This window comes from Silurus aristotelis (genome assembly GCF_946808225.1).
Source record: "Silurus aristotelis genome assembly, chromosome: 16".
Lineage (NCBI taxonomy): Eukaryota > Metazoa > Chordata > Actinopteri > Siluriformes > Siluridae > Silurus > Silurus aristotelis.
Window position 1 is genome coordinate 9,000,750 of NC_139589.1, and position 19,580 is coordinate 9,020,329.

The 19,580-nt window shown below is 37.5% G+C and overlaps 1 protein-coding gene across 21 annotated transcripts in view; it reads left to right on the forward strand.

Annotated features, from left to right (window-relative positions):
• The window catches only part of ncam1a (neural cell adhesion molecule 1a), a 273,152-nt gene that overhangs the window by 197,935 nt on the left and 55,637 nt on the right, over positions 1-19,580 (forward strand). For all 21 annotated transcript variants that reach the window (XM_083564833.1, XM_083564837.1, XM_083564835.1 and 18 more), the window contains 4 exons: positions 6,616-6,766; positions 11,040-11,224; positions 12,912-13,008; positions 15,671-15,838. In XM_083564833.1, coding sequence (XP_083420959.1) covers positions 6,616-6,766; positions 11,040-11,224; positions 12,912-13,008; positions 15,671-15,838 — 601 coding nt within the window. The remainder of the gene's footprint in view (positions 1-6,615; positions 6,767-11,039; positions 11,225-12,911; positions 13,009-15,670; positions 15,839-19,580) is intronic.

Genomic DNA, 19,580 nt, shown 5'->3' on the forward strand with positions numbered 1-19,580 from the left:
AATAAAACCATGAAGTGTGCTGGCATGTGCTTTGTGAGGGATATGAGGGATAATCTCTGACAATGATCATATCACTTTGTGTGCCTTCGCATCAGTCAGTGCGATAATTGTTTTATCACGGTCATTGTAATACTAATATTATCGAATAAAATCAATGAAAATAAAATATTAGTGCATTCTGGGTGAATCTCTAATGTTCCAGATATTGTATGTGTTTTGATGTTTAATGCCTGTAGGCCCAATGTTACAGGCAATTGTTTTAGTAAACTTCCCTGGATAAGAAAAAAAGAAAGAAAGAAAGAAAGAAAGAAAGAAAGAAAGAAAGAAAGAAAGAAAGAAAGAAAGAAAGAAAGAAAGAAAAAGGGGGACAGAGAAAGAAAGAAAGAAAGAAAGAAAGAAAGAAAGAAAGAAAGAAAGAAAGAAAGAAAGAAAGAAAGAAAAAAAGAAAAAAAGAAAGAAAGCACAATTAAATTTTCAGCCGTGTTACAGCTCCCCTGAAGCACAGAAAGTTAAGGGCCTTTCTCAAGGGCCCTAAAAGTGGCAGCTTGGAAAAACCAGGGCTTGAATCCCTGGCCATCCGATCAGTAACACAGACCTTAAACCACTGATCTACCACATCCAGTGGACAGTAACAAAATATTTTGACCTGCCCTAAAATAATTGTTTTTCAACTGGCTGTACTTTTGGCTTTACTGAAGTATAAACATTTTGGGGAACCTTTACTTCCTACTACTTCTTAAGGATACTCTCACTGTGTATGGTATGTTCTGCAGGAGAATAAATGTGCAGAACACTTGGGAATCATTGATTTATTCTTAAGTGCATTCCCAAAACAAATACTTTTAGTGCAAAAGTTTCTTGAATTAAAAATGCAATATTATAATGTAATATTTAAGTCATATTTGAGGGGGCGATTTGTACATTACCCACCATTGATAGAGATGTTTGAACATCTCACAAGTGTTGGAAGTTAAGTAATTTTGTATTATGTTTGGACGCTGTGTGCACGGCTGACTGCGCTTGAGGGATTTTTTATTTGTTTGTTTTGAGCCCCGTTCAGGACACATTTTTAGACACATCATGCTAAAGCCAGTGGCTGCATGAAACCATTTTATATTTTTCCACTTTCGTTTCCTATGAGTAACGTCACATGCACCAATCATACCCTCTGCTAGGAAAAAATAATCGAGTGCTTTTTTTTTTTTGCCACAAGACTTTGAGAACGGCTGCTGTTTTTATTCCCCATCACAACACACTGACTGGCTGCACATTTCTGAGAAAGTGCCTGAGCAAAATGATGCTTTCCTGCGTTCTCTATTGGAGCAGATAATGAGATGCGCACACGAGACCGTGATTGCGATCCGCCGTCAACTCGTGCTTCTTTTTTCATGATTCTCGTTCGTTCTGGCATGTTTTTTCTTGACGAAAAATTTCACAACAGATGAGATAGTGGAGGCGCCGAGTGATGCTGCAAGCTCTGTCCAAGGTCAAACTAATCGCTCACAGTAACACCTCAGGCGGTGCGAATGGGGAAAAAAAAGTTGCTGTAATGATCCCTCCAGCTCCAAACACGTAACACGGCCGTGCACATGCAGCTTACTGCTTATTACTATGCGAAAGAAGGGGACACTGCATGCTAACAAGTTTCTGAGCGTGCCACACCGACTGGATGAAATTTACGACCCATCCTTTGAATCGTGACTAAGCCAGGGCGCCTTAAATCAAGTCCGGGAATTGATTGAATTTCCGAGCTGCGTTTGCTCCCATCCTGCTCGGCAGTCAGATTTCTCACTGACTATTGAGCAGGCACTTTATAAATGAAGTGCCACTGCAAATTTCTGAAATGTCTCATTCGGGCGTTCCTCTTCTAATCCCAAATGCATGAGCTATGCCTTTCTATCAAAAGGTGGGGGGAAGCTAACAGTGATGATTCACTCAGGGGCTTGTCACTTTGCTTGCTCTGTGAATAATTAAAGGAATGCTTTGTAATCTCTAAACTACTGACACGACGGGTTGAAATAGGAAATACACTCAGAGTAGTCCTGTGTGTGGTTTTGTCCAAGAATTAGCCCTGCCGAAAGCGAAGTAGTTGGAAGTAATGTGTCTGGTGAGAAATGTCTCTCGTGAGCTTTGCTTTAAGCCTACTCAATTTATTCAATGGCTTCGGTTTCTTTTTTTTTCTCTATTTTATTGTCACAAACACCACTTTTTCACAGCAAATGTTCTGTAACTGATTGCGCCGGGTGCGCCAGCACGTGATGTGCATGGCCGATAGTTTCAACAAGGCGATGCAGGAGGAGCTCGTGTTTATTAGTTGAGTAATAGGGTGTCATCTGGCATGACTAATAAATCTGCATCGACTAATAAAAGGGCTGCGTCGGCTGATTAGCATAGGCCACATCGCGCCACTTAGATGCATTCAGTCAATTAATTTCCATGTATATGATGTACTGCGAGAGGCGTTCATGTGAAAATTTCTTCAGAAATGTCTTGAATTTGAAGACCCACATATGAGAGTTGTGACTCGTATTGAGAGCTATGCGTGAAGCAGCCCTTCACAGCAGGGAGTTTTTTTTTCCGACAGTTGAGAAGCTGGTTTTATAATATTCAGCCATTCAGCTCTGATCTGATGTAGTCATTGAGCTTTAATGTGCAGGCAGATGCACGTACAGCAACTTATTCACTCGTCAGTTTGTAGAACATGCTGTATTCTGTGAACTATAGCCTGCAGTAGGCACATTCCACTCCTCGATCTATAGCAGGCAACTCACATGGAACACTGAAGATCACATCGATACAGGAAGCTGATACAATATGGATGTTGTTTTGCTTTAATGATAGCACATGCTTTTTAAAAGGTATCGCAATTCCACATTTAGTCTCCTTTTACTGTTATAAACAGCCTCCAATCTTCTAGAAAGATGTTTCTCTAGATATTTGGAGTGGACATTTGTGCTTATTTGTTCAGGGTGAGGAGGCCTGGGGTGCACTCAGAATTCCAATTCATCCCAAAATTCTCAGTATGGTTGAGGTCAGATCTCTGTAGCAAGCTGCTTAAGATCTTTCCCTCCAGCCCAGGTTTGGTTTACCTACAGAAGTTCAAGTGAAGATAAAACATAAAGCTACTGCATCCAGAGACATCCTATTCAATAGTCTGCCTCCAAAAGTAAAAAAAATCCTGGAAAGAAAACAGATCAAGCTTATGATATGCCCTCGTGAGTGTTTTAATGACGGTGATCGAGAGCAGCTTCTAACTCGTCATTCCAAAATCTCCTATAGGTATTCATTTGGTTAGGATCTATTTACTACAATGGCCATAGCATAAGATTTGCATCAGTTTCACCCTCAACGAACCAATCAGTAAGCCCTCCTGTCCTTTGAATGAGAGCAGAGTCATCCAAGAGACCGCTACCTTAATGATAAAATTGTTTCATCATCTCGTAAAGATGATCGATCAAAAGGACTTTGTTTTGTTTGTATTGAGGTTTCCATCGAAGAGGATAAAGGAATCCAAACTGTACCAGCAAATTTAATAAATACCCCCCTACAGATTAACCAAGCAGCATTTTTTTTTTTTTTTTTTTACATAGTGTTCAGTATTATGTGAGCATTTTTATATACAACAGTTGTTTTAAGCTTTCTGCCATAGGCATGTTTTTTTGAGGCTTCTCAGTTACAAGAATCAGTTTTTTTTTCCCATCCTATTATCTATGCATGAAAAACCAGAATAAGCAGACAGTTTAAATCTAACATAATTGATAGGAATTTTGTGTATAATATGAAATGTAACTAGAAACTGATAAAAGCAGGATGTTCATTCATCATTCATTCATCTTCTCCCGCTTATCCGAGGCCGGGTCGCGGGGGCAGCAGTCTAAGCAGGGATGCCCAGTCTTCCCTCTCCCTAGACACTTCTTCCAGCTCTTCCGGGGGGACACCGAGGCGTTCCCAGGCCAGCCGGGAGACATAGTCTCTCCAGCGTGTCCTAGGTCCCATGACCCAGAGCTCATGACCATAGGTGAGAGTAGGAACGTAGATTGACCGGTAAATCGAGAGTTTCGCCTTGCGGCTCAGTTCTTTCTTCACCACGACAGACCAGTACATCGACCGCATTACTGCAGAAGCTGCACCGATCCGTCTGTCAATCTCCCGTTTCACCCTTCCCTCACTCGTGAACAAAACCCCAAGATACTTAAACTCCTCCACTTGCGGCAGGAACTCTCCACCAACCTGAAGTGGGCAAGCCACCCTTTTCCGACTGAGGACCATGGCCTCGGATTTGGAGGTGCTGATTCTCATCCCAGCCACTTCACACTCGGCTGCAAACCGTCCCAGTGCGTGCTGAAGGTCCTGGTCTGATGAAGCCAACACGACAACATCATTTGCAAAGAGCAGAGACGAAATCGTGTTTTTACCAAACCGGACACCCTCTGGCCCCTGGCTGCACCTAGAAATTCTGTCCATAAAAATTATGAACAGAACCGGTGACAAAGGGCAGCCCTGCCGGAGTACAACATGCACCGGAAACAAGTCTGACTTAATGCCAGCAATGCGAACCAAGCTCCTGCTTCGGTCGTACAGGGACCGAATTACTGAGGTAGAACAGGTCTACTCAGGATGTGTTGCTATTGAAAAGTAATGAACTTTAGAGTGGAAACTCTGCTTTGTGTTGCATCGCTCTTATGAGACACATTATGTGTAATCGAAATGTCTTCAAGTATCCTGATGTATATGTTTTGCTTTTTCTAATGTTTTTTAAAGAGCCGTCCGATGTTGTTCAGAACCTTTGGGAAACACTGTAAGGCTCTCCATGTGGTCCAAATGTATTAGCACCAATGTGAAATGCGGCAAGAGCGAGTCTGTGTAAATGAGTGTGTGTGTGTTCAGCCGGGTGTAATCGTCCAGCTGTGCAGTTCAAAAACTGTTCACCGGACCAAAGCTGTGTGGTCCACTTCATTACCGATTCCTGTTTGACTGTATCCCAGAGCACCCCTAGGAGAGCTTTGAAAGAAACACTATAGTCACTCCAGAACTGTGTGCTAACATGTTGTTTAAACAAATCTCTGCTTGTTGTTTTCTTTTTTTTTAAGCCAGAGCTCTTGTAGAGAAGACAGAATTAATTTTACTGTCTAAATAATAAGAAAAAAGCATTTCAATATAAAAATACACATATGAAACCTAGCTTCTGTTGCACTGACAGGCTCTGATCCATGACAACAGACAAGTTTCGGCATAGCACTGTGTTATTACTGTGCCAGTTAATGTTGCTTGTTTTCATCGATTGAAGATGTTCAGGTGGCGTTTGTTGGATTGCTCTGGAATGTTTGAGCAGTGTGGAAGGATTTTCCAATGAAAGCTGCGTCTTAATCAACACCATACTTCGGTAGAGTCAGGAAGGCGGCCATTTTAAGGGCTGGCTCGATCACAAAATACTTCCAGTCTATTTGGAATTATATTCTCTAAAGAAAAAAAAAAAACTATAATGCATTGTAAAAACCAGAAAGCTTACATGTTAATTATATTCCCCCCTTTTGTGCAGTCTATAACTAGCTTAACCATGAATCCGATAAATGCCTTCCAGCTAAAATGGAACATTCTGATGGAAAAAAACTGCACATACAGTGCACTTTTGTTATCAAGACTATATATTTCAAAAGAGAGAAAAAATCGCAACCCCTCTGTTTATATTCACCAAACATTTAAAAAGCCATTTTAATGTATTTCTATTTTATTAATAATTATGAAATTTCTTCACTTCGCTGGCATAAACCAAGATAATTTGTGTGTGTGTCTGTGTGTGTGTGTGTGTGTGTGTGTGTGTGTGTGTGTGTGTGTGTGTGTGTCTCTGTGAAACTTGCCCTGCTTACTTTGCTCCCTGTAAATTAGCAGCTCTTTTTGAAAATAAATAACTTCTGGCTGCTTTGCTGTGTCACTTCCCTCCTGGTGAGAGTGCAGCATGTGAATATATAGTATTGCTTCTCTTTGATTTTCTTGTGCAAGTGAAAATCTTTGGCTTCTTCGATGTCGTGGCTACTGTTAGTGTCGTGTTTATATTCATTTGAATGCTAAATCTATTAATTAATTATGATGTAAATGGAATAATTACGGGAAGGAATTAAATCTGGAACACATTTGGAAAATTGACAGTTCTAGAATGAGGAAGCTCTCATTCTAGATCTCTCTCTCTTTCTAGCTCTTGCAGTTTTAAATTTTCGCATTTTTTATTGGCCTGACATTTAACTACATTTGTATTGCCCAAGCAAGTATAAAAAGAAAGGATATGCAAAATAGGAGAAATAAAATTCAAAATAAAATTTTAAAAAGTACTAATAGATTCAATTCTGAAAGTAATAAACAAAAATGTTTATAAATAAAATACACTATAAAGCTGCTGTCATTGGAATGACTGGCAGAAAAAGACAGATTAATACAAAATACAAGTGAATTCACCAATACAGTAAAAGAAAGAGGGACAGGGGTGAGGCAGATCACTCTGTGTCTCTCATATTGTGGCAGGTCAAGATATAATGTTCTGCTTTATGTTGTCCTATGTTGTCTGCCATGGTGTACTTTTTTTTACCATTTGCAATAGCATCTCTCTGTCTTTCTTTGCAGAGTCTGGATAGTAATGTGATTGTGCGCAGTGATGCCCGTGTGTCCTCTCTCACCTTGAAGTACGTCCAGTTCACAGACGCCGGCCAGTATCTCTGCACCGCACGAAACTCCATTGGCCAGGACATCCAGAGCATGTACTTGGAAGTGCGCTGTAAGAAACCCAGCTGTCTCTTCTCATACACTGTGTGGACAATGATTTGTGGACACCTGAACATGTCGTATGTGCTTATTGATCTTTCCATTCCACATTTAGTCCTTATTTGCGGTTATAATAACTTCCTGCCATAAGTTCTATACACATATGGCAGGAAATAGCAGGTGTCCCATCAGTATATGTGTCTTCTTTTTCCCTATTTCAATAAGAATACAATCTGTAATGATGTCAGTGCATATGACTGTATCCACCACACAAAGGCAATAACAAAATGAAACAAGATACAGATACTAGATGAGATTTCTATGTCAGACAGCTCAGAATAAACACAATGACAGTAGAAGTGTTACTCTGATTCTGACTAAAACAGGAGCATTATGATAAGGTAAGTTAAGCAATGTAGAACTGCAAAAATATTTGGAATCCTGAATATAAGCATTTTTAAGCAATACTTCTGTTTATTCAGTTTAATAACAAATATAAGTTGATTTCAAGCTTGAAATTGTTTATTTAAAGCCTTAATTTCTAAGAAGATGCCAAAAATAAACTTAAGTTCAAAGTTTAGAAATAGATTTAATTGTCTTAAATTTGTCATTAAATAATGTCTTCATTTGAATTTAAATGATTTCTGCATTAAATGTAATGAGAACTAGGAAATACTATAGTTCCTGGAAGACTTTGTCTTTGGTTATGGAAGATTTGAAATTGTAAATAAGATGTTTCTAAAAGTATGGTATTAAAACAGTCTTCTTTCGTTTCAGATTAACTCATTTGCAGATTTGCTCCTTAGATCAGACAGTGATTATTAGATTTCCTTCTTTTTTAAGTTTCAGCAGGATGTGGAGAGGCATAGAAGGAGTTGTCAAAGAAACACAAGGACTTGTCAATTAAATAAGCGAAGGAAAAATAACAAAGTCAGATGTTAATCATTGTGAAGCGAACAAAAAACTAATATTTAAATGAAGCATCAGTAAAGTAAAACATAAAATTGGTTATGGGAACATAATCAAGGTCACGTCACAGTGTTGTGATGTCACAACTACTAAAAATACAGAATGAATAATTCAACAATTATGTGTTAACAATATAATTAACAGAACGATATTTTTATTATTATTTTATATTATTGACTATCTTTTATTTTATGATAAGATTTTGATATAGTTAGAAAAACTAGAAAAGAAATCTATAATGGAAATGCACTCTTCCAAAGCGACCTAAAATCTAATATTTAAATGGTTTTTTTTAGCGTTTGTAACAATTATATTTGATTAAACCTGCTTAATTTTTTCATTAAAAAAATTATATTATAACTATTGCTTATTATTGGATAAAAGGTATCAGTGGTGATAAGATCTCAAAAGATTTGGAGAAAATTGTTCTGTGTTGTTAGCTTTACTGTATAAGGCTTTCAATCACACATTTCCTCAAAGAGATTGGTTTAGAAACGTATTAAAGATAGAATAGGGACTCACGCATAAGCAAATGCATAACAATTTTAGGCATACAAAATATGACACACTTCTGATTGGCGGGAAAAAAAAAGAAGTATAAGGTGGTAATGCAAAAGCTTTTAATCTTATCAAATTACGTTTTCTTCAGCAGCATCCACGCACTATTAGCATGTAAGAGATTTACAGAAAGGAAAGTAGATCAAAATCAGATTTAATCTTACTCTGCACTCTCAAATGGGTTGCCGGAATCAGGCACACAGTGCTGAAAAAGCCTAACGCGTAATGAAAGACTGATTGGATTAATTTCCCTTACCTGAAAAACAAGTAATCTGCTCTGCTCGTGAGATAAAATCACGATGCACGACTGAATAGCAAATGCAGTTCCACGCAGTACGGATTGGTGGTAATCAGGTGCTTGGCTGAGTGCTTGGAGTGTCTTGGTCTAATTAGCGATAACCGAAAGGTTCTTTGTTTTGAGCAGGTGAACCTGAATGAGATCACACTAGTTACACAACCTCTGAATTGTTTGGGCAGTCGTTATCCAGGACACGGCTTTTGAGAGCAAGGACAGGAAAAAAGACAAAACCACTGATTTACTGCTCGCTGTCAATCCCAGCCATGCCTCTGATGGTGCATGTTTATCTGTTAGTTTAGCATTAATACCTAAATCAAGAACAAGATGGTGTGAAACGTTGATGTTTCCCTGCTAAAACTGTTTTAGTGGTTGGTTAGTTAGTTGGTTGTTTTGTCAGTCAGGTGGTCGGTCGGTCGGTTGGTTGGTATTGGTGGATTGGAATGTTTTGGTGTTGGTTGGTTGGCCATTTGCTTGGATAAGTGGTTTGATGGTTCATTGCTTTGATTGATTGGAATGTTTTGGTTTTGGCTGGGTTGGTTGGTTGATTGGAATGTTTTGCTGTGGTTGGGTTGCGTTTGTTTTGCCGATTGGTTGGTTGGTTGGTGTTGGTTGGTTTGGTTGATTGGAATGTTTTGGTGTTGATTGGTTTGATGGTTGGGTGGTTTGATTGGTTGCAATGTTTTGGTGCTGGTTGGTTGGTTTGATAATTGGTTCGATGGATGGCTGGTTTGGTTGATTGGAATGTTTTGGTGTAGGTTGGTTGGTTGATTGGTTGGTTGATTGGTTTGGTGTTGTTTGATTGGATAGTTTGGGGTTGGTTGATTGGTTACAGGTAAAAAAAAAAACCAGTTGACAAATAGTGATAGAAGCAGAAAAGTCAGCTAAAATGACAGTGACAAGTAGCTGGATGGAAATCGAGTGTTATTAGTAAGACTAGAAAAGTTTGAAAGAGTGATGCATGTAAATTCTTAGTAAGAAATATGGTGAGAGAGTGTGAGTTTTGACAGTTGGTGCTTATATGTAAATGTCAATCCTTGCTGTTACTTTAGAAACAATAACGTATTTGAAGTAGCGTATTCGTATAAACCTGTGATGCTCATTAAAGCTGGCACTATTGTCAGAAGTGATGTTCTAGAAAATGAATCAGCGCCTTCTGTCTGGTAGTCAGTCTGTTATAAATCAGAATCACTGAAACCAGCATGGTGGAACTCATCGAGATAAAATACATGCCATATACAGTTATTTTTAATATGGGTTGGGTGAGATATGTTCTTTCAGATGACTGAGCAATTATACTTTTTTTTTTTTTTTTTTTTACTTCTTAAAAGAGATGTGTTTGCAGTGTGTGAACACCAGTGTTGTAGCCTTTGGTCCTGAGAGGAGCTCATAGTGATAAGAGATAAGATTGGAGGGCAAATTTGCCTTATAACAGCAGCACCTTGGAGATGTGCTGACTCTGTGGAGCCAAGCAGTCTAATATTAGAGAGTTCAATTATCCAGTGAAGCCCTCTCATCCCGTACAGCCAGCTTTACAACCAGCCAAATTACATAAGTGCCAAGTGGGGTATCATCTAATGGTTTATCAGGAGAAATGCTTTTTTTTTGGAAATGACAAAGTGCAAAATGAAAAATCATCCTTGCCTGGAATTATAAACAGAATGTGTGAAAGATATTAATCACAAAATGTAAATATATATCTTAAACTTTATATTCGAAATTAAAAAATGTTTGTGGTGATTAATCTTGAAAATTTACTTCATTTTGATTATTTGTCATAAATCTGCACAGATTTGTTTAAAGTATTAAAGTAAAAGAAAAAAGAATGACAAAGGTTGTGGTTTCATAAGTATTCACCCTGATTTATATGCAACCCTAAAAAACTATAGATTTACCAGAATGGAAATCAATTAACATAATTCCAATATTCATACATCTTTTTCTCAAGGTCCCAGACTTTGTTAGGGGAAAATACAAAAACAAAGAGCCCTATAAACACTGAAAACTGTGCACATTGCTATTAATGTAATTCTATTATTACAAAACTGAGAGAACATGGTGCAACTATCTCTGCCAAAAGGAGGACATCTATCAAAATGTCATTGACTAGTTAAGGAGGGCATTAGCCAAATAAGGAATCATAAGGACAAGGGCGAGCACTAAACACGTAAAGAGTCATAAAAAAATAAAATACTGTTTGAATTGTCCCCAAATGACATGTTAGAGATTTAACAAACATTTCGAATAAATAAAATGAATAGTGAAAGAAGCATGGTGGTGGTAGCATCATGCTGAGTCTTCAGCCAGATATTTTCTAAGCCTGAGAAAGGGTTTAAAATATAAATTGTAGCAAATGTATTTACTCAGAAAACAATACAGTACTAAGATGTATAAACAGGACACTATTTTTGTCTTCATTTTTCAAATCATCTTTTGACTAACGAATTGATGTGGTTTATTGCAGATGCTCCAAAAGTCCATGGCCAAGTGACCAAGTTTACTTGGGATGGCAATGCGGCTAATCTTACATGTGAGGCTCTGGCTCATCCGAGTGCAACAGTGCAGTGGTTTCGCGATGGACTGCAGCTGCCAGCGGTGAACACCACCAATGTCAAGATCTACAACACACCAAGTGCCAGCCACCTGGAGGTCTGTTCACCATCAATCCACTGCCTCTACATGCCTGTCATGACACCTTAACTCTCACTATCACCATGCTCTTTGTCTAGCAGTGTTTTTTGGCCATACAGCGGGATTTACAGTTTTGTTTCAGATTGATTTATAAACATATAGACTATAGCTAAACAATGTAAAATGTGTTCTAACAGCTCCAAAAAGAATAGTCGATATTTCACACCCAAAGTGTTGAATAAATATGCAATCTACGGCACTTCTACACAAATTCAATAACAATAAGGTGTAGTCAATGTAAATATATTTGGATTGATTAGAATTATGTAAGAACATGGAAAATAATTAGCTTAGACTGGATTTTATACTAAAAGCAGGTGCAAACTAGTACAACTGAACAACTGAAGTAAATTGGTAGGAGGATATTTCAACCAATTAAAGACGAAATAATGCCTTTTCTTTCTTAAAACGGCCACATTTCTTTCAATCATTACTTAATATCAACAAATTTATTTTAACAGTAATGAAGTAAACATATTTCTTTTTTTATAAAGTAGAAAGGCACTACATTAAAAAGAAAACCTGTATTTCCAAGTTATTTTCATTACAATCGAGCATAAACATATGCTGAGAAGTTTAACCTACATATTTTCTTTTGTTTAAATTAGGTAAATATATAATATATAAATTAAGTTATATTTACCCCGATGTACCTACAAGGGTATGGCATTTACTTTTTTTTGTCCAAAAGCTTTTGATAAATTGTATTATTATTATTATTAATATTATTATTATTATTATTATTATTGTTTATCTTTGACACTTTTTTATTTTGGCTTATGTGATATTACAGATCCCAAAATTGTTAATTTTCATATTAAATTAGAGCTGGAATATAAATCTGTCAAAACCATTATTAGTCTAAGAGCTCAGAATGTTGGGGTTTAATTGCCTGTTTGTTTGTTTTTTTGTTTTTTGTTTTATGAATGTGGTGCATTCGATCTACTTAATGACACTGTTCAGTAATATATATCTAATATTTTTTCTATAACAGCATCATTTTCTCATTGTTTTGTTTTCCATAATAGGCAAACTATTACACTAATTACACTAATTAAGCTGTTCTCAATAATGTCTGTGTAAACAGCATTCTGAAGCGGCTTGGAAGCAACACAAATGCTCACTGTATAAACAAACAGACAAACAAACAAATAATACACAAATTCATGAATTAGACTAAATAGTTTTATTAATTTTTATCAATGTTTTTCTGTCCCTTCCTGTCCTGGAAGAAAAGAATACTGAGAGTGATGCAATAGGAAAAGAGACGACGAGAGAGAAACTGCATGCACATGTTGTCAGGTTTTCAGGCCATTTAATGGAGCTCACAATGTTCTCTGTGACAGTCCCTGCACTTGTGACACACTTTCCCAGGCTGCTGGAGCTAATGGTGCCACTGCTATCCTCTATCTCTCTCTCAGTCTATGTCTCCCAATCTCTCTCTCTTACTTTTTCTCTTTTTTTTTCTTTGAGTGTTTCAATAAGTATCAAGCAAGATGACTGCCACAAGCAAGGATTAAAAGGCCACTCCAAGTGCCCTGGCCAGAAGCCATCTTGCCAAATACTGTGTGTGTCATGCTAGGTCAGATCACACACTGGCATAATTTATTAATTTTTTTCCCTTTTTTTGCTTGTTTGCTTTCAGGTGACCCCTGAGTCCCAGACTGACTTCGGGAGCTACAACTGCACAGCCACCAATGCAATCGGCAGTGACTCTAAGGAGTTCCTTTTAATCTCGGCAGGTTTGTATATGAGAATATATATATAAAAGAGAAGCACAGATATAGCACAGACACATAACATTGTAGCAGAACTTAAATATTTCATTAGATGTGTATTTTTACTGTAAGTAGTTTAATGTCATAAAACCACCTCGAAATCCTTCCTGATAATTTCAAAAATGCTAGGCAATCAGAAGGTAATTTACCCACAAACACAAAATTGTTCAGCAGCAGCAATTGAGGCTGTGCATGTGGTTTTCTGGGTTGAGGCTCTGGAGTAATAAACGCAGAGGGGACATAATTTCCAGGCTGAACAGCAGACAGCAAGAGATGCCGCCAGCTCAGATATTTTTGACGCTCTGTAAACTGGGTCAGCCGTGAACTGGCGTGGGTGGCTTTGAGACGATTATTTGGACTTTATGTGATGGACAGTGCAGACAAGTCTCCCTTCTTGATCTTTCTCTGTGCGGCCGCAATTACTCGTTTGCCCAATCAGCACCTAGAGTGTGAAACCCGGGTTTTTATCATTTTTCTAAAGTGTTTCTTTGAGAAAGCATTTATTTAAATAAATAAATGCGTTGCAGAAAGTGGTTGCTTTCAAGTCGTAACCATATTGTCCACAGCTACTGTATTCATTTTTCCTTTTAAAGATTATTTTAAAATCATTTTTTTGTTTTTTGTTTTTGTTTTACCCCAGTCCTGTGTTATTTGTTTTTATGCCATATATCCAACTAATTTATTGCATTGGAATTTAAAATGTACCCAGTGCCTGCTTAGAGAAAAATAAAACAGGAATTTTTGTGTTGATTGGAGTAGTTTTACTTGAAAAAGTGGTAAGAAGTAATTGTTACTTAAAATCTTTGAGTCTCATCCAAATGTCATGTCAGTACTATGTTTGCAACATCAGAAATAATTAAGCCTTATATCTGTAAAATGATTAGTAGAAACAATGACTACAGATGTCCTTTTGCAGCTTTACTAAATGCACATACAGTGAGGAAAATAAGTATTTGAACAACCTGCTATTTTGAAAGTTCTCCCACTTAGAAATCATGGAGGGGTCTGAAATTGTCATCGTAGGTGAATGTCCACTGTGAGAGACATAATCTAAAAAATAAAAATATAGAAATCACAATATATGATTTTTCAACTATTTATTTGTATGATACAGCTGCAAATAAGTATTTGAACACCTGTCTATCAGCTAGAATTCTGACCCTCAAAGACCTGTTAGTCTGCCTTTAAAATGTCCACCTCCACTACATTTATTATCCTAAATTAGATGCACCTGTTTGAGGTCGTTAGCTGCATAAAGACACCTGTCCACCCCATACAATCAGTAAGAATCCAACTACTAACATGGCAAAGACCGAAGAGCTGTCCAAAGACACTAGAGACAAAATTGTACACCTCCACAAGGCTGGAAAGGGCTACGGGAAAATTGCCAAGCAGCTTGATGAAAAAAAAGTCCATTGTTGGAGCAATCATTAGAAAATGGAAGAAGCTAAACATGACTGTCAAGCTCCCTCGGACTGGGGCTCCATGCAAGATCTCACCTCGTGGGGTCTCAATGATCCTAAGGAAGGTGAGAAATCAGCCCAGAACTACACAGGAGGAGCTGGTCAATGACCTGAAAAGAGCTGGGACCACCGTTTCCAAGGCTACTATTGGTAATACACTAAGATGTCATGGTTTGAAATCATGCATGGCACGGAAGGTTCCCCTGCTTAAACCAGCACATGTCCAGGCACGTCTTAAGTTTGCCAATGACCATTTGGATGATCCAGAGGAGTCATGGGAGAAAGTCATGTGGTCAGATGAGACCAAAATAGAACTTTTGGGTCATAATTCCACTAAACGTGTTTGGAGGAAGAAGAATGATGAAGAATGATGAAGAAGTACCATCCCAAGAACACCATCCCTACTGTGAAGCATGGGGGTGGTAGCATCATGCTTTGGGGGTGTTTTTCTGCCCATGGGACAGGGCGACTGCACTGTATTAAGGAGCGGATGACCAGGGCCATGTATTGTGAGATTTTGGGGAACAACCTCCTTCCCTTAGTTAGAGCATTGAAGATGGGTCGAGGATGGGTCTTCCAACATGACAATGACCCGAAGCACACAGCCAGGATAACCAAGGAGTGGCGCTGTAAGAAGCATATCAAGGTTTTGGCGTGGCCTAGTCAGTCTCCAGACCTAAACCCAATAGAGAATCTTTGGAGGGAGCTTAAATTCCGTGTTTCTCAGCAACAGGTCAGAAACCTGACTGATCTAGAGAAGATCTGTGTGGGTGCGCTTATAGTCCGGAAATTACGGTATATTATTTCAGAGTTTAGTGCAGAAACCTGGTAATTCACTTATACTACTACTTATGCTACTTATAATATGCTAGCACCAAACTAAATGTAGTTAACTTTCCAGAAACGAAAGTTCAAGATTGTTTTAACCATAGCTAACATAGTAACAACATTTCGCCTTTGCATGGCAGAAATTGGCTAATGCAAAAAAATTCTGATAAGATTTTATCATTTTAATATGTATGGGTATGCCTTTCTTCAGAATATCTCCCCAGAACCTTTCTTTCTAATGAAATATGTGTGTGTGTGTGTGTGTGTGTGTGTGTGTGTGTGTGTGTGTGTGTGTGTGTGTGTGTGTGTGTGTGTGTGTGTGTGTGTGTGTATAGATGTGCCATCGGCTCCAGTTATTGAGCATATAGAGCCGTACCCCAGCACAGCCATGGTGGAGTTTGATGAGCCGGCTTCAGAAGGAGGCGTTCCTATTCTCAAGTACAAGGCCCAGTGGAGGACAAAGGGTCAAGACTGGGTTAGCAAAATATACATTGTGGAGGAAGGTAAGCATCTCTACACACTAGAATATTAGATATCGTTATCTCACAGCACTGGTAAATTCTTAATTCTGATTTGTCAGAAAGGTTTAATGGATTTTCTATAACAACTTTATATATATATATATATATATATATATATATATATATATATATATATATATATATATATATATATATATATATATATATATATATATATATATATATATATATATGAATATACTGTTAGATTTTCTTTACAAATTAATTATTCACTTGTTTAGTGGAAGCTCTGCAAAAAAACATTAATATTCTTTTTATGAGGAAGTTTGTGGAAGGAGTCTCCAGTGTCAGTGATTTGGAACATTAAATCTTTAGAGGTAAAGTTGTCTGACATAGGGAAAGTCTTTAGGTCAGAGGGCATTGTTCTTTCTTTAATTAACTTTGATATAGTGTTTTTTTAATAATAAAAACCTGGTTAATTAGAAAATTATAAAGTATAATATAAGAAAAAATATAATAGAAACAAAACATTTTGAGATATGGTTTTATTTAGAAAATAAGATGTCGTGCTGTATTTTTTAAGGCATTGTAGTTGCTCTATAATATTGCATTCTTTACAACAAAGGTGTACATTTTTAAGATGATTTGGATTATTTGAAGAGAAGAGAAGCCTATGTTTATTTAATAACTTTTACAGCACCAGACCAACTAAAACAACTGTGTCTGCAGTAAACAGTCCTCTTTTTTTATTAGCAAATCTCAAACGTTTGCATTCCTGTTGACACGCTTTAGTTTATTTATTCAGTTGTGCCACATTAATGCGTCTAAAGACTAAAACAGTCAAAACATGTTTACTTTCGTAAGTCTTATTTAAGGCTCCCAAGTGGTTTGCTTTGAGCATTCAGAAAGAGCTCTGCAAAAAAAAAAAAAAAACACTTCTCACGAGATGTAAAACAGAAATGCTGACCTTTCACTAGACTAGCAAATGCCATTACAAGGTATGAAAGTGTTTAGCGAATACATAAGCAACTGTGACAGTTATAATTTCGAAATGAAGAAAGTACAAACGGTAAGGCATTACCAGCTAGGGAAAAAATTTATGGCTGACAAATATTATAGGGCATAATAGAGTATACATTAAAAAGAGAATTCTCCTGAACCAAGTGATAAATGTACTGTACTGTTCTGTATATGGCATATATTTTACTGCCATTTTGAATTAACAATAAATCTGAGGGTATGCAAACTTTGCTGCAATCAAAATAAACCCTCAGGAGGTACAACAAAGCTGTAGTAATCCAGCAAGAAGCACTGCAAACAATTTATAGCAATAAATCACAGCCTGATGTAATGTGGCCCATTGTGAAGCTGAGTTACTGTTGGATTTAGATTTTATTCCAAATATCTTGACACAAAATACTTAATTTCATGTGATTTAAAAAAAAATGTTATAAGTATATGCTTTTGCTTATATGTTTAAATGAGCTGGTGTTTAAATTTGTGAGATTTATTCAGAGCATCTTACAATCATAACATTCATAGAACTGAGCAGTTGACAGTTAAAAGTTTACAATTACAGTTTACAAGGGCCTCGTGGCAGCTTGGCCCTTAGTGTCCAATATAAAGCTCTTTATGATGTTACTATATAAACAGTAACACAGCTCCTGATTAGTTTGACAGGAAAGCATTCATATTATTGCCATGTGTTTGAATTCTTGTGATGCCACATCCTTCCATGGATTAAAGCCAAGGGAGAAAATTTGCCATGCTTTCTCAATGAGAGAGCTGGCAAAGTCTCTCTTCTATCAATCACAGCAACCCCTACCAGTTATGGGCATCTGTGAGGTCATGTGTGCTGAAGAACGTAGATAACGCTTTCCTTGAGCATGTGCAAAATACATGTTGCTGTATTTTAGTGGAGTATTGACTTGAAATTGACAGTTGTTGAGAGAAATATGGAAAAAAATCATAACCATAAGAAAAAAAGGATAGCACTTTAGAGTGAGTAGGTTATCATAAACTTGTTATTTACTCTGCAGCTGGAACTTTTGTCACACTATATGACTGGCATAAACATTTTTGCACAGCACTTAGGTAACAGAAGGAACTGGCCCATGTTGTCTTGCCAAGGCTTGCTAGTTAACACAGGATAAAAAGTAGACCTCTCTTACAAACAGATCTGAAAAGCAGTGGTTCCCACAGTGTCATACAGGGGTTAAGAACTTCTAAAAACCCACCAAATAACCTGTGGTGGAAGAAAGTAAAAACAAAACCCATCCTAATGACTCATTGTCACCATGACCTCCCATGAACATTGCACTCAGCTCTCTCTACAACCTTTGCTAGTCGGAATTTTGCAAACCGAATCTTTTCTTTCCACTGGCACAACACTGCTGTCTGTTTCACAGGAACCGTTTGTGGCAGGCGTAAAAATATAATACAAAATCGCCTAAAAATAGAGCGCACAACACTGGGTCTGGCATAGACTGAATACTAAGTACACAAGCTCTTGTCAGAGGCTAAAATGTGGTGTGTTTGTTTGAAGTCGTCCAGTCTCTGTCTCAAGGGGGAATGTGTCAGCTCAGTCTTTTGCTGACAGACCATTCAGTCAGCCAGTCTTCCATGGGACATTCACAAGAGCAAGACTGAGCTGTGCATATAAACACACACACAAAAAAAAACCTGCATGTACACTTGGGTAAAGGGCACTACAGCTACCCCTGGAGTATGCCTCTCTTTAGAATATCTCCCCAGAACCTTTTTTTCTAATGAAATCTCAAAAAGCAGGGTAAATCCATCTCTCTTTAGAAATTTTAAATAACTTAGCTGATCCCCCCTCTCTTTCTCTCTCTCTCTCTCTCTCTCTCTCTCTCTCTCTCTCTCTCTCTCTCCATCCATCCATCCATCCATCCATCCATCCATCCATCCATCCATCCATCCATCCATCCATCCATCCATCCATCCATCCATCCATCCATCCATCCATCCATCCACCCACCCACCCACCCACCCACCCACCCACCCATCCATCCATCCATCCATCCATCCATCCATCCATCCATCCATCCATCTATCTATCTATCTATCTATCTATCTATCTATCTATCTATCTATCTATCTATCTATCTATCTATCTATCTATCTATCTATCTATCTATCTATCTATCTATCTATCTATCTATCTATCTATCTTTGCCCACTAGAAGTCAATCAAAGCAGGCCTGGGGACAGCAAATTTGTTGTAATTAGTCAAGTGTGGCAATGAAAATACAGGATGTCACACACCTTCTGTTCAATAAACAGAGCAAGTCTATTCCAACCCTAGTTACATGAAATATCAAGCTGCTTCATGTTCTGAACCTTTTGGAGGTTTCTATAGCCGTGGGCTGAACCAAGACAGCTCTTTAGATTTAAGACAAAATTATTGGCAAATGGGATATTTCTGTTTTGTTTTGTTTTGTTTTACATTAATTACATTAAAAATCATAAATAAATGAAAATGAAAATAACTCAAATTCGATTGTATCCCATCATACAAGAAAAGGTAACAATCCAAAATATAATGGGTGATATGAAAGTTAATTAAACTTAAAAAATATGGAAAAAATCAAATAAATAAAATAAATCTCCTCGTAAATAAATTGGAGTTGTTTTTTGTTCATTTGCTTGTTTGTTCGTGTTTTATTTTCTTTTTGTTTCCTTTTGCAGCGCGATCCAGAATGTTGATGAGCATTGTGGCAATGTTTGATTCACATAGTAAGAA